The sequence below is a fragment of the Centrocercus urophasianus genome, unplaced genomic scaffold (genome assembly GCF_019232065.1).
Source record: "Centrocercus urophasianus isolate 14NV4802_14NV808 unplaced genomic scaffold, USGS_Curo_1.0 seq_947, whole genome shotgun sequence".
Lineage (NCBI taxonomy): Eukaryota > Metazoa > Chordata > Aves > Galliformes > Phasianidae > Centrocercus > Centrocercus urophasianus.
The window spans coordinates 51,355-77,697 of record NW_024885585.1 but is presented as its reverse complement, the minus strand read 5'-3'; the positions used below and the strand labels follow the sequence as shown (position 1 = coordinate 77,697).

Below are 26,343 nucleotides of genomic sequence, written 5' to 3'. Positions count from 1 at the left end.
TGCGTTCCCTTTCCAGAGTGCCTCCAGCCCCTCTGCCTCACTCTGGTAAATCCTTTGGACTCAGATGCAGACCCACATCTCCAGCTCTACAGTATGGTGTTTGCCCTGAGTGCTCCTCACCCCGTCCTACATCCAGGAGATGCTCCAGCACCACCTCACCCATCCCTCAGCACCATCCTGTGTGGGCACTGCAAGGGGTGCACATAGCTAGGAGGGGAGGGAGGGAGGGAGGGAGGGAGGGAGGGAGGGACGGAGGGACAGAGGGACGGAGGGACGGAGGAATGGTATGAGGGAGGAAGGGAAGGGAAGGGAAGGGAAGGGAAGTAGGTAGCTAGATGCATAGTGACATAGGACAGTGTCATTCTGCATGTTTCAGAAGAAGGAGAAGACCAAGGTACTGGGAGGATCCAAAGCCCACTTTGATCTTTGCTTCCTCTGACCCTTGCTGGCGTCTTCACCAAGCCCTGTACCCAGCCTGAGAGCTGTTTTCTGCTCCTCCCAACTGCCTCCCCCTGGGAGCAGGCAAAACCTTCCTGTTGTGGTCAGAACCAGGAGGCCAGCCACTAAATATAGACTGCATCAGCAGGTTGGCAGATGCCAAAGGGAAACCTGAGCAGTGGAAGACCAGCAGATAGGAAGCCCTGCCTTGCCACAGGGCAGACCATGGGCCCTTGCCCTGGGGTAGCTGGCTGAGACAAGGGGGGAAGGGGGGGATGTGCTAGGCTGTCACAGAGTTCTGCTTCTGCTTTGCCAGAAGGAGAAGCTTTGTTCCCAGCCCTAGCTGCACACACAGGCTTGGTCAGGGAGGATCTCAGTTACTGGAGTGTCCCTCCATCTCTCCTGCAGTAAGTTTGTGGGTCTGACAGCCCAGAGATGCAATGAGGGGATCCCTCATGGCACAGAGCAGCTATCACCTGAGCCCCAGGAGCTGAAGAGGTGGTGAGAGATCACCCTCATACATCCCCTGCATGCGGGGAAGGTTGGGTAACAGCAGAGCTGGGCTAACCACGAATCTCTTGCGAAAAGCATGGCACTAGAGGAACAGGCGGGTGAAAGAGCAGTGTCTGTGCCAGGCAGCGCCCACCAGCCCTGCATTCATCCCACCCCCATTCCCCGTTTACAGCATTAGATGTGGTGCTGCTTTCCTGCAGGACAGAGGTGGCTTTTGGGATCCCGGAGTTTCAGCCACTCATCTCTCATGTTCATCCACTCAAATTCCTCAGCAGTTTTCTTTTAGCCCTTTTTTTTTTAGCCCAGTTTGGCCAATCATTATCCTGCCTTCCCAGCACTCCAGTGCTAGTGGGCAGATGTGGCAACGTGTCTGATCACCTGCAGGGCATAGGGCTGCATGGGATGTGTGGGTCTGGGGAGGCAGCCAGGGACTCCCATCCGTGTCATTGGAACAGGACCCTCGCTGGGGTGGAGCAAAGGAGACAAAGTGTGAGGGGCAGCACCCAGAGAAGGGCAGAGCCTGCAGAGAGGCAGGACAGGAGGGTGGGGACAGGGCTGGGGACCAGAGGGCTGGCCTGGAGGAGGGACCAGCAGTGGGAGGCACAAGCTGAGTGCTGCTGTCGCTGCAGGCTGAGCCCCCTGCCCGGAGGGGACACCTGGACATCGGCCTTGCCACCATGCCACCACTGCGCTGGAGTCGACCCTGCTGAGCCCAGAGGTGAGGGACAGCCCCGAGGGTGCAGGGGATGGGCAGGCTTGGGGACGGAGCTCTGTGGGAAGGGCCCGTGCCCAACACCAAGTGTGGGTCGACACAGATGGGAGCAGTTGTAAGGATGGCAGCCGAGCCGCCCCCAAGGGCCACCCCAGCACCCTGCACTCAGCCCTGTGAGGAAGTCTTGGGGCAAGGAAGCAGAGCTGCCCACAGATCCCACAGGGTGATACGAGAAAGGGAGAAATTGCCCCATTTCAGTAGAAAGCCTCTGGGCAGAAGTGGGGACAGCTACCCCACACAGAGCATCAACCTCCACCCCCATCAACAAGCAGCCTTCCAGCTACAGTGTCCCCATGCCCAGCTCCCCACGCCCTTCCCGGCCATCTCCTTGTACTGTGTACTGTCCTTGTCACCACAGCCTGGTGCATGTCCCCCCCTCCCCCCTTTGCACCCTCACATGGGGACACTCCCAGACAGCCATTCTTCTCCCCTATGCTCCCTATGACGCCCCTTCCCATGGTCACACCAGTGGGCAGCGGTGCAATGCGGAGCCTGGGACAGCCGGGATGCAGCCCCCACGGAGGGGGGACAGGGGATGCGTGGGAGAGCACAGGCAGCAGGAAGGAAGCCTGCGCTGAACAATAGAGGGAAATGGAGGAACTGGAAAAAAGAGCCAGTGGCAGCACACTCAGCGCAGATGGTTTAGTGCAGAGCAGCATGATTCATGGGAAAAAGGCCCTCAGCGCCCCACGGCTGCATCCAGCAAGGGATCTGGGGATGCGGGTCCCTGGGTGGGTGGGCACGGTGCTGGGCGCTCGCCCTGTGGGTTCCATCCCCCTCGGCCTGCCTATGAGTCATGCTGACCTCTCTCATGCCCTCGCCGGCAGATTATGGTCTGGCCCTTCCGGCAGCAGAGCCCTCCCCGAGGCGGCCAGCACCAGGGCTCATCCCCTGGGAGGGGCCCAGCTGCTGCCCCCCAGCCGCCGTCAGCAGCCTCCTCCATCCTGTCCCTGCACTCAGAGCAGCCCCCAGCCTTGGTGTTGCTCGTGTGCTGGCAAAGTGAGAAGAGGAGCTCCAGGAAGGGGTGGAGGAGAGGCTTGTGGCTGGGAAGTAACAGGATGCAGTCCTGGCTTGGGGTACTGAAGGTAAGAGGCCGAGGGGAGGGCGGTGAGGTGCTTGTGGCCAAGCCCCCAGATTCCCTCCCGCTGCCTCCTGAGCTCTTTCCTCCCCTCCTTCACCAGATGATGGGCTGAGCACCATCGCAGAGGCACCACAGGGCCATGAGCTCGCCGTGTACTCCTGACTCAGACATTGCAGACTGGCTGGCCACCATTCACCTGGAGAGATACCGGAACCTTTTCAAGCAGCATGGATTCCACCTGGCCCGAGATGTCTCTGCGCTGGACAATAAGCAACTGCAGCAGCTTGGCATCACTGCCACCGGGCACCGCAAGAGGATCCTGAACTTGGCAGAGAAGACACGGCTGCTTGGGTACCCCCATCCCCGAGCCCCCCAGATGGGTGAGGATGCTGCAAAAGCAGAACCAGGAGCAGCCTCTGATGCCTTTGGGATGCAGCAATGCAGTGCAATGCCCAGTCAAGCAGTGCCCCCGCAGAAGGACCTGGATCCTCCACTGGTGAGGCCGGTTCCCAAGCCAAGGACAGTTTTCTATCGCCCCAAGTTGGAGCAGGGCTCAGCAGCCATACCACCAGCACACAGCCCGGACAGGGACAGGACAGCTGGAGCCTTTGTGGTGCTGGAGGGCTTTGTGCCAGGGGAGAGTTCCACGGATCTGGAGAGTCCGGGGGCAACCATGGGCACGGGAACATCCCAGCTGGGTGCACGGGAGGAGGCACGGCTCCCCACAGTCCCAGACCATGGAGAGACAGAGGAGACACCAGAGAAGCCCTGCCTGTGTGTCCCATCTGTGCCACCACGGCTCAGACACAGGGCCCCAGTGGCTGAGATCAGTACTGTGGGAACAACAGGCAGACCACCCTCAGTGCCTGACGTGGGACAGGGCAGGATGGAGATGGTATCCAATGTCATCTACGAGGGGCTTAAGTCACCGCTGTCACCTGTGGAGGATTCAGGACAAGAGGACGGTCCCCGGGGCCAGGCTTTCACTCAGGATCCGTCCCCACAGGAGCTGACGCAGCTGGACGAGAAGTCTAAGTAAGCAGAAACTTTCCCTTAGGAAAGACAGATTTGAGGGCTAACCACCCCCAGAACCTCATCCTTAGGGAGCATTGCCCTCCTCATGCCTTTCTCAGGGGAGATTGGGGGGGTAATACATTCTATGGGGAAGCTGGGACCCACCCTGGTTTGGAGAGGGATGATGAGAGAGCAGGGGTAGGGGTTTCCAGTATGGAATGGCACTAGCCAGGACCTCTAGGGCTGGCTTAAGTGGGGTACAGGGTGGCAGATATTGGAGGGGATTAGGCTGGGGGAGGAGAAGCATCCCCAAGAGGTGCAGCCTCAATAGGTAGAAGAGAGCAGGCACAGGGTTGTTGCACATCACAGGGGACAAGTCCAGGCTGAGAAATGGGCATATGCATCTTCCAGCCCCTCAAACCAGAGAGAACAGGGTAAAAGCACAGTCACACTACAGTAACCCCTCTCCTGTTTTCCAGCAGGGCAAGCTGGCCTGGAGGGGGTCTTCCCCCCATTCCACAGAGACCTGCCAGCAAGCCAGGTGAGAGCCCCTGGGCCACTGTGTGCAATAGGGACCCCATGGTGTGCACAGAGGGAGGGTGCTATGGGGGGGAGAGTGGACTCAGAGCACAGCCCCGTGCAGGTTTGGGCCGACACCTCTGCCACATGAGGTGCCCTGATGGGATGGGTTGTGCTGTGGGGGATCACTCTGGGGGGGTTCCCCAAGTGTCTGCAGGTCGTTATCCTTTTCCAGCACCACTGATGGCCTTTTCTCCCCTACGTCCCTGCCTGCAGAGCTCAGTGAGCCACCCATCAGCCCATACAGTGAGACCACCTTTGTGAACACAGTCCCAGCCCGGGAGCAGAAGGTGAGAGGGGCCCATGGGGAGAATCTATCCCCTGGCATAACCAGTGGGATGCCCCATCTCCTGAGGGCCAGCGAGCTGCAGCTGGTGGAACTGTGGCATCAGCTGAAGTGTGACTGTTGTCTCCTCCCAGGGCACAGATGTCCCTTCTGGGCAGGGCTATGAAGCAGTGACTGAGCCAGAGCTGAAGCGAGAAACACAAAGGTAAGCAAGGGAATGATGAGGGTGCATAGCTGACCTTAAAAACGCTTTCAAAATGCACTTTCCATGAGTCCTGATAGCATCTCAGAAAGAGGAAGGAAAGTTGCTCTTCCCATTTCAGACGGGGAGGGTTCCTTTTCCTGTGTTGCTTGCAGAGAAGGGAGCTGAGCTGTGGCTCTTCTTGCGGCTGCTGTGCCTTCATGTTTCTGGTGCCAGTGCCTGGCCTGATCCAGGGGGATGGTCAGCCAAGGTGGCACAGCTACACGGGCCACAGGTAGGGGACTGCAGATACCTGGGAACAGGAGTTCTGTGGCTGGGAAGGAGCTGCACTCTCTGATGCTGCAATGCAGAACAGGGCCAAGTACTGTTTGCAGTCTCTGTTTGGGGCTTGCAGGGATCTGGGATCCTGAACATCCCGAGGGCATGGGCAGGGTGCCTACAGCACTGACAGCTCCTCCCAGGAGTGTTTGCAGCCTGGGTCTACTGAGAAGAGCCACCACAGGGCTCTTCAGTATGGTTTCAGAAGCAGCCTTCACAGGATTTTCCTCTTACTGGGGCTTACAGAGTTGAAGACACAAAAAAACCTCTGCAGACTTTCTGGGTTCTGCTCCTGGACCAAATGGGACAGGTGTTCCCATGCTTTTCTTCTGAGATACCCACCCTAACCACTTCTCCCCATGCCTTAAGGCTCCTTGCCTGCAGGACACGGAATCCCTGGCATGATGTGACTCTGCCAGCTACCAGGCGCCCACCAGCAGGCTGATTGCCTGCCCTGTAGCCCCACCTGATACAACCAGATCCTCGTCTTTCCTCCATTGCCAATCCTTCATCTTCCACCAACTCTGCCATGTGAGCAGCAACAGTCTGAGGCAGTCCAGCTCAGTGCATCCCAGCTGTCACCCTCCAGGCTTTGCAAACCTAGAAATTCCTCCTGTAGATCCTTCTACTGGCTCTGTCTCGTGATCCCTCTTCCTGGGACTGAAGCTGTGGCTGCTGGAAGGTGCCTCTCTGCCCTCCTCATGGCCTCCAAATTGTCCTCCATAGAGCAATGCAGACCCTCAGGCAGAAGTTGTGACAGGGTTGGGAATATGCTTGCTGCTTTTCCTGAAGCCTGGTCTTTGTGCTGTAGTCAGGTCCCAGTGCTGAGATGTCCCTGCTGCCGTGGGCCTCTTCCTGTCCATCACCATCACGCCTGGGCTGCTCCCATGTGACTACCTGACATTTTCCAGTCTGTTTCCTTTCTGGGGAAAGAAAAGCGCCTGGCTGACAGGACCGAGGGAAGGGGCAGGCTTAATGGTTTATTTTTGTAATTTCCTTTCATTGTTATGGCTGGATAGGCTCACCAGGCCCTCTCTAACTACAGCTTCCCAAGAAAACGAGGCTGATGCAGGAGCTCCACCTGCCCAGCAGTCTGTCCTTCCTTTGGAGCTAAATGATTTTTAAGGAACCTTCCAACCCAATCCATTCTATGACTCAGATTTCCAAGAGCTTTGCAAAGCATTTCAGCTGGACATGAGGAGGAGCAATGGAGATTCCAGTGCCAAGATCTTGGTGACCACGGAGCCCTCATCCCTTCCCATGCATGGAGATGCAAAGACCCAATCAGATCTGTACCCCAAGGAGCTGTACCCCATGATGAGGCCAGAAGCAATGTGAAACATCTCCTGATTTTCTCATGGCCCCATTCCTTGCAGGACAAGCAGTGAATACAGCAGCGAGGGGAGGAGTGAGGATGAGGAGACACGGACGAGGCTCATCGAACGCATTGCCCAGAATGACACAGAGGGATATTCCACCGTGGATGCTCCTCGGGCCAAGGGCACCCCATTCAGCCTGCCACCCCACCTCTACCCTGACGAGGTCCTAGACGACTTGACCATCTCTCCTTATGCAAGCTACACCTCACTGTCTGAGCCCCGGCCCGCCATGCTCAGCGGTTGGTTGGACAAGCTTTCCCCACAAGGGTACGTGCTCAGCATGGGTAGTGACAGGTCCCCATTCTTAAAACCCCCTTGGGCAAGGCTGGTGAGGTGGGCACCTCACTTCTGGGACTTCCAGAGCCATCCTGAGCTTCTTGGGTCTTGGTGTTGCAAGGATTCCTGTGCATCGTCCTGGGGTCTGCGCAGATGTGGGGCCTGTGTGCAGCTGTGGTGCACTTGAAGGACCACCTGTCTCCTAACAGCATGTTTCTCTGCCTTGCCAACAGGAACTATGTCTTCCAGAGACGCTACGTCCGCTTTGATGGGAAGAACTTGATGTACTTCAGCAGTGAGAAGGTGAGAGTGGGTGGAATGTGGGCAGGAGAGAGGCTGTGCCGTGCCACCTGAGCAGGAAAAGCTGAGATTGCTGGGGATGTTCAGCCTGGAAAAGGCTCAGATGGATTTCATCCATTTGTATAAAAACCTGAAGGGAGAGTGCAAAGAAAACAGAGTCAGGCTCTGCCCAGTGGTGCCCACTTCCAGGACAAGAGGCAATGGGAACAAATTGGAACTCTGAGCATCACGAAGCACTTCTGTGCTAACAGTGGGACCCAGAGAGGTTTTGAAGACTCCGCCTTTGGAATCTCCATCCTTGGAGACACCCGTCCTTAAAGATATACAAAAGCAGCCTAGAGGTGGTCCTGGGCACCATGTTCTGGGTGGTTCTGTTTGAGCAAGGTTCTGTTTGACCAGATGGTCCCAAGAGTCCCTGCCAACCTCAACCAATCTGTCACTTTGTGACACCAAGTGATCTGCCATGCTCCCTTGTCCCCCTTGTGTGAGGATCCAGCACAACTCCAGCATCACCACAGTGGAATCACTGTGTCTCTGTGCCCAGGGTTCAGCCTGACACCATGTCGGTAGAACACAAATAGGGAGGGACCATGCATTGCCCTGGACTATCTGCTATCACAGAAGGCTTGCAGCCAGCCTTGCCCTGTCCCTTACTGGGACTTTGGCACCAGTATGGCCAGTGAGGCAGATGCAGGGGTAATAGGGCATATGAATGCCCTGCAGGAAGGGTGATCACACCTGCTGTTCCTTCCAGGAGCCCTACCCCAAGGGTGTGATCCCACTGTCTGTCATTGAGATGGTTCGCTCCACCAAGGACAACAAGTTCCAGGTCGTCACCAGCCACCGGATCTTTGTCTTCCGTGCAGAGAATGAGAGTGAGTGAAAACCCAAGCTGGGAACAGTCAGTTCCCAAGAAACGCCTCCCTCCCTTTGTCCCACGGCTCCCACTCTCTCCCCACACTGGCTGAGACAAGTGAGGGACATCTATCCCTGCCACGCTCTGGCCATGCTGGGGTGAAGGGATGGGCTCGGCCTCACTCCTCCATCCCTGCCCTCCCTGCAGCCCAGAGGAACGAGTGGTGTTCTACACTGCAGCAGAAGGTGACGGATCAGCACCTGGTGGGCACTCGGCCGCGGCCCCCCAACACAGCTCACTGCCAGAAGTCGGGCACCCTGGAGCTGAAGGGACAGAAATCCAAAGTGTTTGCAGTCCTCAGCCTGCCTGAGATGTGGCTGTACAAGAGCGAGCAGGTTGGTGGCAACTACAGAAACCCCCACATCATGTGTGCTGAAGTGTCTCAGCACCCTGTTGTTGTTTTCTTCCGGCTGCCTCATTTCCAGTTTGCACAGTGTGCACTAAACCACAGCAAGCAGTTTTTGCTCCAACTGCTACCTGCTCTACCAGTATGCCTGACTCAGCAAAGCCTTTAATTTTAAGATTAACATATTTGCAAGATGGTTTAATCCAGACCGGATGGGATGGAATGAAAGGTCCCAGGTCTTGGTGGTCTGGGTGCTGGGGACAGGGTGCAGAACCAGAACAGCACTGCTCTGATTTGCAGTTCTTTAAAATGGGCATTGGCATCTGCATGATTGAGATGCGTGGCTCCACCATCCGTGAAGCCAAGAACCGCACCTTCGAGCTCATCACCCCCTCCAAGATATTCAGGTAACAATGGCATGGGGATGGGAGTGGGGATGGGGATGGAGATGGGGATGGGGATGGGGATGGGAATGGGAACAGGGTTTGGAATGGGAACAGGAGTGGGGATGGGGATGGGGATGGGGATGGGGATGGGGATGGGAATGGGAAGGGGAATGGGAACATAAGTGGGGATGGGGATAGGGATTTGAATGGGAACATAAGTGGGGATGGGGATGGGGATGGGGATAGGGATGGGGATGGGAAGGGGAATGGGAACAGGGATTGGAATGGGAACAGGAATGGGGATGGGGATGGGGATAGAGTTAGGGATGGGAATGGGAAGGGGAGTGGGAACAGGGATTTGAATGGGAACATAAGTGGGGATGGGGATAGGGATTTGAATGGGAACATAAGTGGGGATGGGGATGGGGATGGGAATATGGATGGGGATAGGAATGGGAATGGGAAGGGGAAGGGGAATGGGAACAGGGATTGGAACAGGAACAGGAATGAGGACGGCGATGGGAATAGGGATGGAGATGGGAATGGGAGCAGGGTTGGGAATGGGGATGGGAATTGTTCAGGGAGCAGCTGGCAGCTGGAGCAGGATGTATGAGTGTTGGTTACTGGTGCTGCAGCTTTGTGGCAGAGTCAGAGCGGGAGAAACGGGAGTGGATGGAGGCCCTGCAGGAGGCCATAGCCGAGACGCTCTATGACTATGAGGTGGCAGAGAAGATCTGGTCCAACAAAGCCAACAGATACTGTGCGGACTGCTGGGCTCAGAGCCCAGACTGGGCATCCATCAACCTCTGCGTGGTCATCTGCAAGCAATGCGCAGGCTGGTGCTTCTCCCCAGTGGTGGGCAGGGTGTGGGTACCCCTTGGGTTTGGTCAGGGCCATGGGTACTCACTCGCCTGCTCCCCACAGGGCAGCATCGCAGCCTGGGCTCCAACATTTCCAAGGTGCAAAGCCTGAAGCTCGACACCAGTGTCTGGTCCAATGAAATTGTGCAGGTAGAGGTGGCTCAGGGCTTCTGTGGGAGTGCAGCAGCCCCATTGAGCTCCACTGTCAGGCGGGGATGCTGGGTATCCTGCTCTGCCTGCTGCTGATTGCAGGTCTCTCCCACAGCTCTTCATTGTGCTGGGCAATGACCGAGCCAACAGATTTTGGGCTGCCCGCATCCCTGCCACAGAGGTCCTCCACCCAGATGCCAGCACTGAGCAGAGACGGGACTTCATCTCCCGCAAGTACCGGGATGGGAGGTACCGCCTGCCTCATCCACACTATGCCTCCCACGAGGAGGTACTCCAGGTAGGGGCCACCTCAGGGTGTGTGCGGGGTGCCAGGGTGCTGGGAATGACAGGAATGACTCTGGAGTTCAGCCTGAAGTGTCAACATGTTCTCCTTGTCTGATGTGCCTACAACCCTATGCTGGGCTTGGGTGGGATCTTGTGACCTTTGAAGTGGGATGGGCTTTCCGTCAGTCAGGATGTGGTCCCTACTGGTGTATGTCTCATTCCAGGCACTGTGCACTGCAGTGGCAGGACCAGGTTTGCTCAAGACCATCCTGCAGTTCTTCTCCGCTGCAGAGGCTGGGCTGGCAGCTGACCCCAAAGCCTATGAAGTAGCTCCAATAGCTGAGCCATGGTTGGACCTGGAAAGCAAAAGGAACCATGCAGGTAACTCAGTCCTCTTCAGTTTGTGATAGGGCAGTTTCCTTCTTGCCACTGCCCCAGTATTCCAAAGCTCAGGACAGCCAGGGCACCAAGTGACAGCCCCACTGCATCTCTCTTCCGGAATGGGGCAGGCTTCTGGATCCCCTTTTTTGGGGATCCCCTCATGCCTAGAGCACTCCTTTGCCTATACCTACACTAGCAAGGGACTTACTGGCCCCTGGTACCCACATTTTGGGGAGTGCCCACTCGATGCCATTCCTCACAGGGGTACCAGGTCCGGAGGGTGTATACAATGAGATCACACAGCCAGTGGCACACAGTGGGTACCTGCACCGGTCCATGGCCCACCCCCGCCTCCCAGGTGCCAAGAAGAGCAGAGAGGGTAAGTGTAGGGAATGTGGAAAAGTGGGGAGTGTGTCTGAAAGTGTGTGGTTCCCACTCCAATACCACTTAGTCCTTCATCCCACAGACTTCCAGCGCGTCTGGTGCTCACTGGAGAGAGCCCTACTCATCTTTGAGACGGAGAAATGCACTGAGCCCCTGAGCCACATCCAGAGTGGGGATCTGCTCTCCCTGGGTGTGAGCAGAGCCCAGCCCCTCTCCAGCCCTGGTCCCACTGAAAGGTACATCCAGGATGTCCCTGTCCTAGCGTGGGTGGACCTGCAAGCCTGGAGAGCCCGTGGGCATGCAGGAGGCAGGGATGGGCACGGTGTCTGGACACATAAAGAGCAGGGTGGGAACAGCCCTGACAGGTGGGTTCATCCCTTGCAGGTTTCACTTCACCCTTGAGCTTTTTCTCACTGGGGAAAAAGTGCAGCAGCTGGGAGCTGACAGTGCTGATACACTGCAGGCATGGGCCAGTGCCATTGGAAAGGTGAGTTGGGCTCTGTCCATGCTACTGTTCCCATCCTTGTGCAGGCTGAGCCCTGCCTTTGCCATCTCACCTCTTGCTTCATGTCACAGTGGTTCACTCCTGTGAGCTGTCACTGCCTGCTGGGCTACGAGTTCCAGCGTGTGGGCCAGCTGCGTTACAAGTGCATGCTCAACCCCGAGCACTGGCAGCGAGCCTTCTTCATCCTGCAGAAAGCCCACCTCTTCATCTGTCCTGCCGAGGAGGATGGGGCTGAGGACAGCATCAACCTGCGGCGGCTGCAGGAGCTCAGTGAGTGCCCAGGCTGAGTGCGTGGTGGTGGATGTGCCTGGCTCTGAGCTCATTCTTGTCCCCACACAGGTCTGGTGCCCCCTGCAGAAACACCGGAGAAGAAGGAGATGCTGGTGTTGGTGGAGATGGGGAGGTGAGAGTTGAGCATGGGAAGGGTGGAGAAGGTGCTGGGGTGAAGGTACTGGTGTGTGCGTAGAGGATGATCCTGAATCCACTGTGGAGATGCTGGTGGGGTGGCATGGCTGTGGCCAAGGGGCCTGCAGAGGTCATTCCAGCTTGGGATCCCTTGGGGGTGGGTGTTCATTGGTCCAGCTTGGTTTATGGGGCAGGAGGAGACAATCCACATCCCTGGAGAGACCTTAATTCCCAATTCACCACCCTTGTTGTTCTCAGGACATTTTACCTGCAGGGCCTGTCGCGGGCAGACACAGCAGCCTGGTATGCTGACATCCAGGCATCAGCAGGGGGCCGGGGCAACGCGCTGCGGGACCAGCAGCTGAGCCGTGGGGACATCCCCATCATTGTGGACAGCTGCATTGCCTTCATCACGCAGTACGGTGAGCGGGGGACCGTGCCCAGCACCCGCGGTGTGACTGAATGCGTCTGGATAGGAAGCATCACCCACCTGACATCCTCCTTGGTGGGGGCCCCCTGATAGCAGCATCAGGCCTCGTGACCCTGCATCCCTTCCCCAGGGCTGCGCCATGAGGGGATTTACCGCAAGAACGGGGCCAAGTCCCGGATCAAGGTACTGATGGAGGAGTTTCGACGGGACGCTCGCAATGTCAAGCTGCGCATCAGCGATAACTTCATTGAAGATGTCACTGATGTGCTGAAGAGGTTCTTCCGTGAGCTGGAGGACCCCGTCTTCACCCTGGAGCTGCACCCACAGTGGAAGGAGGCTGCAGGTATGTCCCTCACCCCGTCCATTTGCCCAAAATGGGGTCCTGTTGGCACGTCAGCTCTGGGGCCATCAGGCACAAGGATGGTGGAACAGGCTGCCCGAAGTAGCTTTGGATGCAGCATCCTTGGAGGTGCTTAAAGCCAGCTTGGATGGGGCTTTAGGTAGCTTGATCTGGTCCTCGGCAAGGGGATTGGAACTTGATAATCTTTAAGGGCCCTTCTAACCTAAGATATGATGCTACAGTCCATGATTTCTCCTCCCTCCAGCAATCTCCTCCAAGCCCCAGCGCCTGGAGCGGTACAAGGAGCTCATCCATCGCCTGCCTCGCCTCAACCGCAAGACCCTGGCTGCGCTGATTGGGCACCTCTATCGGTCAGCCATCTCCCCATGGGTCCCCCAGTTTGATGATGTCCTCACGGCCAGCCCACAGGGTAGAATTTCCCAGAGAATGCTGGCTTCTGTCTCTGTGGAGCAGGCAGAGCCCAGTGCCCCATGCCAGTGTTGGGAAAAGATGAGCATGCGTGACAGCTCAAACATTCCCAAAGTCGTCCTACAGCAGTAGAGAAGTTTGAGAGTGGGGAACACCCCCTTGTAAGATGTCAGTTTCACCGAGGGCACAAAAAAAACTGGAAAGAAACAAATTCCCACCCCTGACTCAGAGCACTGTGTGATTGCGACTTGAAGTCCTGGAAACAGGAACTTCATGCCTAACATTTGGGGAGCTGAGAGGAAAGGGGACGGTTTTTGGGGTAGAAGCGGGCAGCTGGAGCTGGCACACCTCCAGACCTGGCCAGCCCCTCACCCCCATGCTTCCTGCCCCAGTGTGCAGAAGTGTGCAGACCTCAACCAGATGAGCACCAAGAACCTGTCGCTGCTCTTCGCACCCAGCCTCTTCCAGACTGATGGCAAAGGCGAGCATGAGGTGAAGGTGATGGAAGACCTCATTGACAACTACGTCACCATCTTCAACGTGAGCTTCAACGTCTTTGTCCCTCCACACATGCTGGCCCCCTGTTCCTCACTCTTCATCACCCATTCTGGCCCTGCCCCCACCCACAGCCCCCTCCATGTTGATGCCATGAATCTCCTCTCTTTTCCTGGCAGATTGATGAGGACCAGGTGTCTCAGATGGAGCTGGAGAACAGTCTGATCACCACCTGGAAGGATACCCAGGTAGGTACCTGGGGCGTGCTTGCTCTCTCCACATCAGGGGCCCAGGCTGGTGGGAAAGATAGGGACCATCAGCTGCGCACTCTGAGTTCCCACTATCCCAAATGTCCCCACACTGAGGCGAAACATTTGCAGATGAGACCTTCTCTCCCTTCTCTACCCTTCTGTCACCTCGAGGCTCAAGCCCAAATCCCATTCCCCAGCATGCCTGGGGACAGGAGATGTGCAAAGTGTCCATGCCATCACCACGCAATGGCATCAATGCCATCCTTCTCCTACAGCTCTCACAGGCTGGGGACCTTATCATTGAGGTTTACCTGGAGCAGAAGCTGCCCGACTTCTGTGTGACCCTGAAGGTGAGTCCTAAAGGGCAGACACATCAAGGAAGGGCAGTGGGACATGGGATCCTGGCACTGCTTGTCCCCAGGTCCCGTTCTGCCACCACCTACCTGATCTTCCTATGTGTCCTGCCCCAGGTGTCCCCCACAATGACAGCAGAGGAGCTCACCAACCAGGTGCTGGAGATGCGCAATGTGGCAGCTAGTCTGGACATCTGGCTGACCTTCGAGGTGCTGGAGAATGGGGAGCTGGGTAAGAACCATGAGTATAGTGTGATGGGATGCTCTGGGGGAATTTGCTGCCAAGAGCAGGGAGGACGGTGGCTGGAAAAGGGAAAGGACACAACAGTGTTGGTGTCCCTGCGTTCCCAGAGCGGCCCCTGCATCCCAAGGAGAAGGTTCTGGAGCAGGCGTTGCAGTGGTGCAAGCTGCCGGAGCCCAGTGCTGCATACCTGCTGGTGAGGAAGGTCCCCATCGGCGAGGGCAGCTGCCTCTTCACAGGTGTGGTGACAATGGATGGGCCTATCACCCATGGGTGGCTCCAGCCAGGACTCACAGTGGAACTTCCCCTGATATCCCCAGCCCCCTGACCCACATCTCTTACACTGGGCAGGTGCCAAGCGTGAGACCCCCAAGTGTGGGCTGCTGAAATGCCGTGAGGAGCCACCCAAGCTGCTGGGGAATAAGTTCTACGAGCGCTACTTCGTCATCCGAGACCGGCAGCTGCTGCTGCTCAAGGAGAAGAGGGTACAGAAGGGACACGATGGGGACAGGAAAGTGGGGAGGGGGACCCTGGGGACAGTGGTGGCACTAGGACGGCCACAAGGGTCAGCTGGACTCTCTGTCCCCAGAGTGCTAAGCCGGAACGTGAGTGGCCACTGGACGTAGCCAAGGTTTACATGGGCATTAGGAAGAAGCTGAAGCCACCAGCACCGTAAGTGGGAGAATCCTGGCTGTGGAGCACACAACCCCTGCACAGTGCTGCACTGGGTGGTTCTGCCCCACTGCCTGACTTTTCCTTTCCCCAGGTGGGGCTTCACGCTGAGCATGGACAAGCAGCAGCTGTGAGTATCTGTCCCAGTCATGCAGGGCTGGGTGCCCCTGGGTTTAGTGGGATCAGGACAGCCAAATTTGGTGCTGCAGGGTCCTAGGGTCTTGGCTGAGCTGGTGGCTGGCTGGAGTACCCAAGGGTCAAAAGAGGTGGGTCCTTGTGCTGCCTGGACACCAGGTGGGGACCAGGCTTTAGGGGAAATCCATCTCTGAGCTCCCACAAATCTCCTAGCACTGGGCTTTAATCCATGCCATTAACAGGTCTGTGCCACTTGCAGGGCTGTGCCACTCCCCACTATTTGCCCCACCACTGCTTCATCCCCATGCAGCTCAAACCAGGGTGCTCCAGGATTCTGAACAGAGCTGTTTCCCAGGGCTTGGTATAGCTGTTGCCTCACACCAGAGCTGTTATTTAGACATATAGGGAGCTTGGAGGCTGTTCCCAGGGATGCCCACCAAGGAGAGTTGTGCCGGCAGCCCTGGGTTTGCAGGCAAGGTGACAGGGGGACCTGGACCCTGCTGTCCCTGCTGCCTACAGCTCTCATCTGGCTCCCTTGCAGATACCTGGTGTGCACGGGGCAGGCAGAGCTGTGGGACTGGATCACCAGCATCCTCAAGACTCAGGTGAGCGCAGGCAAGGCTGGGTGGGCAGGGGGCCAGCAGGACAGCCAGATGTGACCTGTACTCCTGGCATGCAGCACGATGACCTGCGCCCCGTCATCCTGCGCCGCCGCTCCTCCTCTGACCTCGCCAAGCAGAAGTTCGGCACCATGCCACTGGTGCCCCTGCACGGGGACAGCACTGATGCCACCATGCTCTCTGCCAACCAGACCCTGGTAAGAGCCTGGCACCGGTGTTCCTCAACCCACCCATGTCATTGTGCCCAACCCAAACAGGAGCTCTGGGTGTGTGTCCCTGTGTGTGTGCTACATGCTGCGCTCGTGTCTGCTGTCCCCATGCCTGTTTAAAGCAGGTGTCCCCACATCCTTGCCACCAGGTGCTTATCTCTGCCTGTCTCCTCTGTTTCTAGCGCCGTCTGCACACACGAAGGACTTTGTCCATGTTTTTTGTAAGTACCCATGTGCATGGGGTGTGTTTGTGCTCGCTTTGCACCGTGCATAATGGCTCCAGGAGATGCATCTGTGCTGCTCTGCACACACTGCATCCACTGTCCTACGTGTCCTGTGCACGGTCCTGTTGTGCATGCCCAAGAGCAAAGAGGTCCAGCCCAGTTCCCAGCACCTCCCAGAAGGACTGAACATAAGAAATGCAAGGTAGCAGGTTTTGGTGCTGCTTTCCATCAGGTTGTTTCTATATGCGCCTGGTCTTGCCTCACCTGGCTTCGTGCATTGTGCACCTATGGCCCTCCATCCCAACACTGTCAGGGGCTATGGAAAAAGTGCCATTGCTTGGTGGCATGGATCTGATCCCAAATGAGCCCCAAGTGGCTCCATTGGCAAAAAGGGAAGCAGAAGCATGTCTGGAGACCCAGAGCAGCATATGTGCCCTGTAGGAGTATCAGCCCCACAGCAAGGAGCCCAGCTCCCCAAGCAGAACCCTTGTGCTGGGCAATTTCTCACTGCATCCCTCTGTCCCCAGCCCATGAAGGTGCATCAGGACTCCCTGGAGGAGCAGCAAGAGAAGGAGATGGATACCGAGCCTGTCTACGAGGAGGTGGGCAACTTTCCTGAGCTGGCCACGCTGGAGCTGCAGCGGGGGCTGCTGGCAGACCCCTCACCTGTACCCACCATAGACAGATCCCAGAAGCCATCCTCATCCCCTGAGCAGCCCCCAGCCCCTGTGCTGCGCTCCTCACTGCCCCCCAGCCCAGCACAGAGGCTGCCAGCTCCCTCCGTCACCAAGGCTGTGTCCCTCGAACGGGGCTTGAACCTGGAATGTGACAAAACCCCATCCTGTGGGCTCAGAGCCACCCTGACTGCCTCTCTGGAAAGGAATCTGGAGCCACCCACAGTGCTGGCCAGGGACCAGGAGCAGACAGCCGTGTTGGGGCACAGCTCCAGCCCCGAGACCTCCATCAGTACCAAGAAGAGGAGCGCACAGCCATCCTCACCCATCAGTGACAAACTCATCCAGGAGCTCAGCAGCATCATCCTCAAGAAGAGTGACGGCCAGACACAAGGGACAGGGACAGGATCAGGCCAGCCAGTGACATGAACTGGAGTGGCCACCGACCTGGGGGTCAAGTCACATCTGGTGGCAGCAGTGACTCGAGTGTCACAGAGTGGGCACCCTCCTCCTGGCCTCACCCCGGGGCTGGGCTGGGAGCAGGGACAGACAGACGGGGACCAGGCATGTCTGCATGCGTAGGCAGCACGTCGGCCACCACTGCCAGACTCAGCGCCGAGGGAAGCGAGTCAAAGGGGAAGTAAAGCAGAACTGCAGTGCACCGAGCATGGGCTGAGGACACGCAATGTCAGAGACATAGGATACACAGGGTGAAGCTATCACTCTGCAATCAGCACCCTGAGCTCTGCCCAGCATCCCCTTTCCGGCCCCAGTTCCATTGGGCAAGGCACCCATTTGCCCCCGCTGTCCCTTCTTGCATACACTGCGGTGTATTTTGGGTGGTCCCCAGCAGCAGAGCTGGCCATCTGTGCGCAGCACGCGGTCCTGGCGATGGAAGATGGCTCCTGCTTATCTGGGGTGTTTACACCTTCTCCTTCCAGCATCGGGGAGAAATAAAGGTTTATTTGGATTCTAAGGGGTTTGGTAACTGCAAGGTGTGTGAGGAGGGCACCAGGCAAGGATGGGGGTGGCAGATACAGGGATGGGACTGTGCAATAGGAGCAATAGGAGGATAACAGAGGTCTTGGAGAAGTGACTCTGCCCCTTATGGGGCTGTTTCCAATGGCATAGGGTCAGCTGGGGGTAACCCTGGGCTGGAACTGCAGAAGGGTCTTCTCCACATGGAGAGCATGGCACAGTGTCTCTAGCCCTGCCTACAGCTGGCTCTGCTCACTGGACCGCAGGGGCAAGGCTGTCTTCTTCCATTCTCCCTTTGTCCCCAGCCCACAGAGGCAGCAGCCAGCCTCCCATATCCAGCCCCGAAAATCCTTGGAGATGTAGAAATAGAGGAAAGGATCAAAGCAGTTGTTAAAAGCACTGAAGGCCAAGGCCAGGGCGTACCAGCTGTAGGTGATGTTGTTGCAACCCGTGTCCTGCTGCAGGTAGTGCATGAAGAGCAGCACGTTGCTGGGGGTGAAGCAGAGGAGGAAGGCCAGCAGGACCACAGCCAGGACACGCACCACGTGCCCGTAGCTCTCCTGCTTGGCCAGCAGCCGAGCCAGGATGCAGCCATGGGAGATGATCATGAGCACAAAGGGCACGCCAAAGCCCAGCCCCACTAGGCAGAGGAAATAGAGCCGGAAGAAATTGTCCTTCCCTTGGACATCGTGGCACGTCGTGATGTTCAGCTTCGAGATGTGTTCTGTCTGTGGGTAGAACAGCAGCGGGCTCACACCCAGCACCACCAGCAGCCAGATGGTCAGGCAGACACCAGCCCTGCCCCACGTCCCCGTGGAGCCCTTCCAGAGGAACGGGTGAGCCACAGAGACATAGCGCTCCACGCCGATGCAGGTGAGGAAGAGGATGGAGGTGTACATGTTCCCATAGAAAAGGGCCACCATGGTGCGGCAGAGGTAGTCCCCAAAGAGCCAGTGGTTGCCCAGGAGGTGGTAGGAGATCTTGAAGGGCAGCAGAAGGATGAAGAGGAGATCAGCAGCGGCCAGGTTGAGCAGGAAGAGGCTACTGGAGCACCTCCTGAAGTTTCTGGCCAGGACCCAGCAGGCCAGAGCATTGGCAGGCAGCCCCACGAACAGCACCACAGAGTAGAGGGTGGGGAGGAGGATGGTGGTGGTGGTGCTGTTGAGGAAAGATTCCAGAGAGGCGTCGGGGCACTCAGCTTCTTCACGGGGGGTCAGGTGCCAAAATGCCCGCCCTTTGCTGTGTGCTGCAGAGGACAGGAGGAGTCAGAGTGGGCTAAGAACACCCTCCCAGTGCCCCTTCCCAACTGGGTCTGCATGGCAGCTGTCCCAGGGAGCCCTCCCTGCAGAGCCACCAGGAGCTGGTGTCTCTCTGTCCCATGGCAGCTTTGAGGCACAGAAACCGGAGCATCTGCTGGGATGGGACTTGGGAATGGCTGTGCCTTGGTTTGGGGGACATGGGACAAGGGCACCAACACCAGGACAGAGCTGGGACACAGCCACCTGTGCATCATCCCATGTGTCCCAGTACTGAGCTGCCTCTGCCCCCCGGGGCATTGCAGACCCACAGACCCTACACTTCTGGAGGGCGTTCTGCATGCACAACTTGCCTATGGGACTACGAATGGGGACCAGGGGAAGATGTCCTTCCACAGCAGGGCCTGAGTCACCCCAAGGGTCTGCAGTACCTGAGCTGTCCTCCTGACATACAGCCACCCCCTCCAAGCGCCAAGTTTTAGCATGCCCCACAAGGACCCCCTGCTCTGCCCCTTTGCCCCTACCCACATTCAGCCTCTGCCCACATCACCCACATCTCCACGCCAGGACAGACACCAAATCACTTACCCAGGGGCAGCTGTGTGGCCAAGCCAAGCAGGAGGGTGACACCAAACCCAGCAAAGCCAGGTGATGTCACGAGCTGGGCCATATCTGTGGGGTGGCCTCTGCAAAATCCGCGTCCCCAAGAGTGTCACAGGCAGGGCTGGCCCTGCCACACGTCACCGCAGCAGGATGTCCACCAGGTCCTTCCTCTTTCTCCTCTGCCTCTCGTCCATGCACCGCCCTCATCCACCGTGGACACAGGCAAAATGTGACATTGAAGCGTGACCGTCTTGCGGATGTCACTGAGACACGCGAGGATGGGGCTTTCCAGCCACCGGAAGGAGGAAGCAGATGCTACGTAACGGGTTGGTTTGCAAACCACAGCTGCAAGGGCAGCAAAGATATATCCGGAGCAGACATGCACTGGGTTCGATGGTGTTGATCGGGCCGAGGAGCCTGATTTGTCTCTATTCTCTTCCTGCCACCGAGTGGGTGCTGGTTGGCTCCACTCCATGTTCTCAACTCTCTGTGTCTTCCTGAAGCAGAGGGGAGTGACAGCTTGGTGACACAGTCCCAGACAAAGCGTCGTGCATGGACAGTGCCAAACCATGGCCACAGTGCCATGGAGGGACGGAGGGGACAGCGGAGAGCCCTGTGGGGGGCAGAGCACGGGATGAAAGTGACAGCAGAAGGAGAAGCGAGCAATAAAGGGGGATGTGGGACAGGAGGGTGTGGGGGACATAGGGGACATGGGGTACTGAGGAGCACTGTGGCACTGCACAGCACCACACACGTGTCCCCATGGCAGGGGACCCACGCTGGCAGCTGCACACTCTTCATATGATACAAAATGGGGCTCCCAGCGCTCCACAGGATCATTGGGATCATTGCCTTGCCTGTCCCCACACAGCAGACAGCACAGTGCTCCCCATGTCCCTGTGAGCAGCAGGGTTGCAGGGCTTTCTACGCCTTCCAGTTCCCATATCCCCCTGTTTCTATGCCCCCGTGTCCCCTGTCGCCCTGTCCTTCTCCTCATCCTCCTGTTCCTGTGTCTTGCCGTTCTTGTGTCCCCATGTCCCCCTGTCCTCCTGTCCCCTTGTCCTTGCATCCCTCCGTCCCCCTATCCGCATGATTCCAAGTCCCCACACCTCCACACTCCTTTCCCCTACATCCCAGCATCCCCATGTCCTTCATCCTCATGTCCCCTCTGTCCCTGCATCCCCGCGTCCCATCCCAGCGGCGGATGTAGAGGACGGAGCATCAGGAAGGGCGGGGAGGGGGCCGAGCGGAACCTGCATGGGTGGAGTGGGCGTGGCCTCTCGGGCGGGCGTGGTCTACAGCAAATGGGCGTGGTCTATACTGTGTGGGCGTGGCTTATGGTAAATGGGCGTGTTCTGTATTGGGTGGGCGTGGCCTGCAGTAAATGTGTGTGGCCTGTGCTGGGGTGGGCGTGGTCTGTAGTGAAAGGGCGTGGCTTACAGAGAACGGACACGGCAGCGCGACGGGCGTGGTTTATAGTGGGGGGGCGGGGCTTAGAGCGGAGGGGCGGGGCGGAGCCTCAGTTCCGGGCTACGCACACGCGCTGCGGGGCCGGGTGCGGGTCTGGGGAGATGCAGCCACCTCCGCGCAAGGTGAGAGCGGGGTTGGGGTGCAGTAAGGGTGGCATCGGGATCTGCGTTTGGGGACTGCAGCGGGAATGGGGGCGGGGGCGGAGATGAGGATGAGGACGAGGACCCCCGAGCAAGGGCTGAGTGTTCTGCCTGCAGGGGAAGCTGAGCCAGGTGGTGAAGCTCCATTTTGCCGAGCAGCTGTGTGGGCTACAGAGCAAGCAGCAGCGGGATGCCGAGCTGCTGGAGGACATCAGGTAAGGGCCATTCTCAGCCCGCTGAGGTGCAGGCAAGGCCGTGTCACCCGTGGGGGTGGTAGGGAGAGGTGGCCCCACTGCCACCTTCTGCTCTGCTGCCTTGTCCCACAGGTCCTACAGCAAGCAGAGGGCTGCGATTGAGCGGGAGTACGGGCAGGTAAGGGTGTGTGGGAAATCAGCCCTGCAAACAGAGCTTGGATGGGGCCCTTGGGAGGAAGGGTCAGCGCAGTGCCAGCCGGGAGGGATCGATGCATCCTGGAGCACTTTGCTGAGCGTGGCACAAATGCAGTCTGCTGAGTTTTGGGGCACAGTGGAAGTGCCCGGGGGGGGAAGTGTTCCCACTCTTGTGTCTGCTGGGTCATCACAGGGCTGGCATTTACCTGAGCTCCTGGGGCTTCCCACTGCATCCCTTGGGGTCTGCATTGTGCCCCACACCTGAGCCTCCCTTCTTGTGTCCCCCCTTCTCAGCTCACTGGGGTTTTGGCAGTGCCACCATCCCCACTCCCCCTGATCCCTCTTCTCTCCTCCAGCATCACCCAGGGGGCTCTGAGAGCAGCCCGGCCCCTCACTGCACTGTGCCTTCTGCCTCCCTCCTGCTGCCCTGCTGCTTTCTCGGCCACTTACCTGCGCTGGGCTCTCAGCTCACATCTTGGTGGGTGCTGTACCCCATGGGGGCCATCTCCATGGGGCAGAGGGTTGGGTTGCTCTATGCTTGGGGCTGCTCTGCCTTCACAGCTGGCATCTATCACCGGTATCCCCTTCCTAGTCCTCACCCCTCAAAGCTGCAGCATGTGAGCTTTCCTTTGCCTCCTGCCCCAAGGCAGCATTTATGGAGCCAGCCTTCACCTCGTTTCCCTGCATGGGCAACCTGACCCCCTGGGGTGACCACTGGATGGGGGGGTCCTCCCCTACCCCCATCCTCTGAGCCACAGCAGGGTGCCCACGAGGGAGTAGTGACAATAGTCTGTCCACAGGCACTGCAGAGGCTGGCAAGCCAGTTTGTGAAGAGAGACTGGCAGCGGGGCCGCAGCGATGCTGGAGACTCGAGGTGGGCTATGGGAAATAAGGATGGGGACAGGGGGTTGACCTGTGGCCTTCTAACCAGGAGGTGACAAACACCAGGCTGGATTTGGGTGCCCTGAGGATGCAGCACTGGGTGGGATGTCCCTGCAGATGTGGTACCTGGGGCTGCCTGTCCTTGTGGGCATCCCCAAAAACCCTGTGGGTGTAAGAAAGCCCTACAGATTGGCGAACTCTGTTCCCATCCCTACAGGAGTGTCTTTGCTGTCTGGAAGGGCATTATTGAGGGGACGGCATACACAGGGCAGGCACGTGTCAGTGCCTCTGAAAGCTACCGCAGCCTTGCTGCTGAGGCCATCAAGAGCTCCCGGCTGTCCAAGGAGAGGATGCTCAAGAAGGTATGGGGTGAGGGCACATCTGCAGGGCTGGCTGAGGCAGTGGAGATATGTCCCAGGTCTCATGTCTCTTCCCAGAGCATGGAGCAGCTGCAGAAGGCGCAGGCAGAGCTACTGGAAACGGTGAAGGAGCTAGATAAAGCAAAGAAGCAGTTCAGCCAGCTGCAGCGCAGCAGCGAGGTGGCCAAGGATAAGGCTGCCGACGTGGAGGCACGGTGAGCAGGGAGGGGACAGGGGCTGCCATGGTAGCACTGGGGATATGCTATGGTCTACCTGTCCCCATCCTCACTAGACTACGTAAGAGTGACCGGAGGATTTTCCACACCAAGGCCAGCCTGCAGAAACTCAGTGCCAAGGTGGGCAGCACACGGATGGCACGGTCCCTGAGCATGGGGACAATGGGGACAGTGTGTCACCTTGCTGTCCCCATCCCCAGTTCTCCATGCAGATGGCGGAGTACTCAAAGCAGCGGGCAGGGGTGCAGAATGAGTACGTGCTGACATTGGTGTCTGCCAATGCCCACCTGGAGCACTATTACCATGTGGAGCTGCCTGCCATCATGCAGGTGGGGGCTGTGTGGGGACACAACAGTGCTGCAGGGACACTGTGTCCCATCACGGTCACCCGATGGGTGCTGGGTTGTCCTGTGGCACTGGGGCTGGTCTCGCTGGCAAGTTTCCACGCCTTTCCCTATGGGCATGTGCTGTCCATAGGCTCTGGATGGGGACCTGTACGAGCGGCTACGTGACCACCTGAGCACGGCTGGCCGGGCAGAGGTGGAGAGCTGTGAGATCACACAGGATTGGTTCCAGCGCATCTCGGAGGCGGCCGCACGGGTACTGCCACCCATCCCATCTCTGTGCTGAGTGGCACATGGTGGGGATGGGAGTGCATCCTCCAGCCCCTTATTCTCCCTTATGTAGGTGTGCCGTGAGCAGGACCTCCTCCTCTTCCTGCAGGACCACACCGCCTTCATGCTGGTGCCTGAGCAGCGCTTCCAGCTTGATGGCATCCAGGAGGTAGCTATGAGAATCAGTACAATATAGGCTACTGCACACCTGGACCCTTCCCAACATCCCTGTCCTTGCCTAGGTGTCCCTTCTGCAGCCGGAGGATGGCGGAGCCAGCCTGGAGAAGGAGGCACGGCGCTGGGCCATGCGTGCAACACGAGACAGCAAGAACAAGGCACATGGCGAGGAGGTGGGCACACAGCCCTGGCTGTCTCTCCCAAGGGGTCTCAGAGGGTGACTGCTGCAGCCCCATCTTGCTGCCCATGCAGGTGCTGCAGAGGCTTGAGGCCAGGAGGCACCAGGTCCCCGAGGCAGAGGTGGCTGCTGTGGAGCGGCAGATGGAGGAAGTGCGAGAAAACATCTGGAAGGCAGAGGTGGGTCCCACATGTGCTCAGGGTGCCCTCGAACTTCATCACATCCTGGGTGTGGAATTGTGCTGGGATGCTGTGCTATGGAGCAGCCACCTTGGGGACTGTGGTCTGTGGAGGAAGGGGTGAGGCTGAGCTGTCCCCCACCCCATAGCTGTCCCCTACTTCATAGACATCTCCATAGTCACTGAAGCATCCTTCTACTCACAGGTTGGCAGGGCAAAGGCAGAGGCACGGCTGACACTGCTGCGTACAGCAGGGCTGGATGTGGATTCTTGGCTGGCCGGGGCAGTGCAGGCAGGTGGGGAGCTCCCACGCACCCCCAGCACAGAGGCACCCACAGGGCTGGACCCCACTGAGTTCGATGACTATGACAGCGATGAGACGTTTGAGGAGGCTGAGCCTGGGCATGCTGCTCGCACCTACCCCTACACTTGTCGGGTTATCTTTGGGTACCAGGTAAAACCACCGGTGCCATGCACGCCTGAGGATGGCACTGCCAGCCTGGTTGTCACATGTTGTCACCTGTCCCCTGCAGGGCTGCCATGCAGATGAGCTATCCATCGCACAGGGAGAGGAGCTGGAAGTTATTGAGGATGGCGATATGGAGGAGTGGGTGAAGGTGGGATCTACCATCCAGCTCGTCCCAGTGCTGGGGGCCTGGGGCCACATCACTGGAGTGGTAATGTGGTTTCTGTCCCTTCCAGGCTCGGAACAAGGCAGGGCAGGTCGGCTATGTCCCTGAGAAGTACCTGCTGTGCCTGAGCTGTGTGGGCAGTGAGCCGGGCTCAGCTGCCAGCACTGGAACCACAGGACCTTCGGGGGCAGCCCTGCAGCGACAGCTCTCCAGCATTATGGCTGCAGAGCTGGTCCTGGAGCCTGGAGGTGGGTATGGGATGGGGACATTGGGCATCATGCTGGGGCAGGGCCAGGCGATGACATCTTGGGGTGCTGAGCCACTCTGCCCACAGCTTGGCTGGTGCGAGCCCTGTACGACTATGAGGGGCAGAGCCCCGAGGAGCTGAGTTTCCCTGAGGGAGCCATCATCCGCGTGCTGCCTCGTGCTGAGGATGAGGTGGATGATGGCTTCTGGACTGGAGATTTTGATGGCAGAGTTGGTGTCTTCCCCTCGCTGGTAGTGGAGGAACTGACCGGGGCACGGGGCACGGCTGGGCAGGTTAGTGGTGGTGGTGGTGGTGGTGGTGGTGATGTCTGGGGGGTTCTGTGCTCTGCCCACCCACCACACTGTGTGTCTCTGTGTCTGCAGGAACTTCCCTCACCATCCCCACCACCTTTCTCCCCTCCTGGCCTTGCACTCAGTGCCAGTCTGGGTTCTGGCCCTGAACCACTGCTGGAAGGTGAGTGCCAGGGGGGTGGCCTTGGGGGCACTAAGAGCCTGTCTGAGCCTTCTGTGGATCTAGCCTGCAGGCAGGAGGGCACAAGCAGTGGGCAGAGCTCTCCAGACCTGGCAGCCAACCGCATCCGTCCCGTATGTACCCCTTTACAGTGATGCTCTGACCCCCAAACCTATCCCAGAGCCTAGAAAAGGGCCAGAAGAATCCTCTGTGCTGGGATGTGGTGTGATTCTGGAGGGGTTCAGGACAGTGGGACCCCCTCCCTCAGCCTGAGGGCCCCATGTCTGTTCTTCTCCCCACAGCTCCGCGCACCACCCCCACCTCCTGGCCGAGCCCCCGACCTGGAGCAGGACCTCAGCTGACCCTGGGTTGCCCAGGCTGCAAAATCTTTGCCCATCCGCACATGCCCCTCACCCCTGGGCTATCTATTCCCAGTGGTGCAGAGGGGAGCAGGACGCATGGCACAACCTGCTACTCCTTGAGCTGGTCTCCTTGGGGGCCACATCCTGCCCAGCACTGCTCGTGGGGCACTGCTGCACGGTGTGGGGCAGCCACGTCCCTGCCTCTGCCTCTCGTCCGTAGCATCACTTCCCTGGGGCCTCTGCTCCTCCCCATGCTGTGGCTGCACCGTGTCCAGCATGGGCACAGAGTGGCCATGCCCCTATTAAAACCAGTTCACCCCAC

The 26,343-nt window shown here is 58.4% G+C and overlaps 3 protein-coding genes across 9 annotated transcripts; 2 read left to right on the top strand and 1 right to left on the bottom strand.

Annotated features, from left to right (window-relative positions):
- Nucleotides 1-1,540: 1,540 nt before the first annotated feature.
- ARAP3 (ArfGAP with RhoGAP domain, ankyrin repeat and PH domain 3) lies at nucleotides 1,541-17,825 on the top strand. Of its 5 annotated transcripts, XM_042839489.1 has the most exons (35): nucleotides 1,541-1,669; nucleotides 2,551-2,808; nucleotides 2,905-3,839; nucleotides 4,298-4,359; nucleotides 4,614-4,687; nucleotides 4,818-4,888; nucleotides 6,580-6,849; nucleotides 7,092-7,161; nucleotides 7,913-8,033; nucleotides 8,222-8,409; nucleotides 8,721-8,827; nucleotides 9,442-9,641; nucleotides 9,731-9,816; nucleotides 9,932-10,114; nucleotides 10,326-10,482; nucleotides 10,745-10,861; nucleotides 10,934-11,102; nucleotides 11,251-11,353; nucleotides 11,443-11,641; nucleotides 11,711-11,774; nucleotides 12,035-12,198; nucleotides 12,337-12,549; nucleotides 12,812-12,917; nucleotides 13,368-13,515; nucleotides 13,650-13,718; nucleotides 13,997-14,071; nucleotides 14,192-14,306; nucleotides 14,426-14,554; nucleotides 14,667-14,800; nucleotides 14,905-14,987; nucleotides 15,082-15,117; nucleotides 15,664-15,727; nucleotides 15,802-15,939; nucleotides 16,134-16,172; nucleotides 16,703-17,825. In XM_042839489.1, the coding sequence occupies exons 3-35, from the start codon at nucleotides 2,944-2,946 to the stop codon at nucleotides 17,276-17,278; spliced, it is 5,226 nt and encodes a 1,741-aa protein (XP_042695423.1). In that variant the 5' UTR covers nucleotides 1,541-1,669; nucleotides 2,551-2,808; nucleotides 2,905-2,943; the 3' UTR covers nucleotides 17,279-17,825. The 5 variants fall into 5 exon arrangements, with proteins under 5 accessions (XP_042695423.1, XP_042695424.1, XP_042695425.1 ...); XM_042839490.1 differs by lacking the exon at nucleotides 2,551-2,808 and having other exon boundaries at nucleotides 4,301-4,359; XM_042839491.1 differs by lacking the exon at nucleotides 2,551-2,808 and having other exon boundaries at nucleotides 10,949-11,102.
- Nucleotides 17,793-20,312, bottom strand: LOC122171739 (proteinase-activated receptor 3-like). Its single transcript, XM_042839494.1, has 2 exons — nucleotides 19,672-20,312; nucleotides 17,793-19,073 (listed from the first exon to the last, which is right to left on the bottom strand). Exons 1-2 carry the CDS (start codon nucleotides 19,751-19,753, stop codon nucleotides 18,064-18,066), a joined length of 1,092 nt encoding a protein of 363 aa, XP_042695428.1. The 5' UTR covers nucleotides 19,754-20,312; the 3' UTR covers nucleotides 17,793-18,063.
- An 890-nt stretch (nucleotides 20,313-21,202) lies between these two features.
- Nucleotides 21,203-26,342, top strand: FCHSD1 (FCH and double SH3 domains 1). 3 transcript variants are annotated; one of them, XM_042839498.1, is made up of 19 exons: nucleotides 21,203-21,278; nucleotides 21,414-21,511; nucleotides 21,623-21,668; nucleotides 22,486-22,559; nucleotides 22,785-22,929; nucleotides 23,005-23,141; nucleotides 23,219-23,282; nucleotides 23,363-23,491; nucleotides 23,640-23,762; nucleotides 23,850-23,945; nucleotides 24,019-24,126; nucleotides 24,206-24,310; nucleotides 24,515-24,763; nucleotides 24,843-24,926; nucleotides 25,012-25,189; nucleotides 25,276-25,481; nucleotides 25,572-25,662; nucleotides 25,726-25,793; nucleotides 25,962-26,342. In XM_042839498.1, exons 1-19 carry the CDS (start codon nucleotides 21,258-21,260, stop codon nucleotides 26,019-26,021), a joined length of 2,082 nt encoding a protein of 693 aa, XP_042695432.1. In that variant the 5' UTR covers nucleotides 21,203-21,257; the 3' UTR covers nucleotides 26,022-26,342. The 3 variants fall into 3 exon arrangements, with proteins under 3 accessions (XP_042695432.1, XP_042695430.1, XP_042695431.1); XM_042839496.1 differs by having other exon boundaries at nucleotides 25,572-25,793; XM_042839497.1 differs by having other exon boundaries at nucleotides 25,572-26,342.
- Nucleotide 26,343: the final 1 nt, after the last annotated feature.

Coding starts and splice junctions, on each gene's coding strand:
- FCHSD1 (XM_042839496.1), top strand. CDS start 21,258: ATGCAGCCACCTCCGCGCAAG. Junction 21,669..22,485: donor TTGAGCGGGAGTACGGGCAG/GTAAGGGTGTGT, acceptor GTCTGTCCACAG/GCACTGCAGAGGCTGGCAAG. Junction 24,127..24,205: donor ACAAGGCACATGGCGAGGAG/GTGGGCACACAG, acceptor CTGCCCATGCAG/GTGCTGCAGAGGCTTGAGGC.
- ARAP3 (XM_042839488.1), top strand. CDS start 2,944: ATGAGCTCGCCGTGTACTCCTGACTCAGACATTGCAGACTGGCTGGCC. Junction 13,719..13,996: donor CCACCTGGAAGGATACCCAG/GTAGGTACCTGG, acceptor CTTCTCCTACAG/CTCTCACAGGCTGGGGACCT. Junction 15,118..15,663: donor AGCATGGACAAGCAGCAGCT/GTGAGTATCTGT, acceptor GCTCCCTTGCAG/ATACCTGGTGTGCACGGGGC.
- LOC122171739 (XM_042839494.1), bottom strand. CDS start 19,753: ATGGCCCAGCTCGTGACATCACCTGGCTTTGCTGGGTTTGGTGTCACC. Junction 19,074..19,671: donor GGCCACACAGCTGCCCCTGG/GTAAGTGATTTG, acceptor TGTCCTCTGCAG/CACACAGCAAAGGGCGGGCA.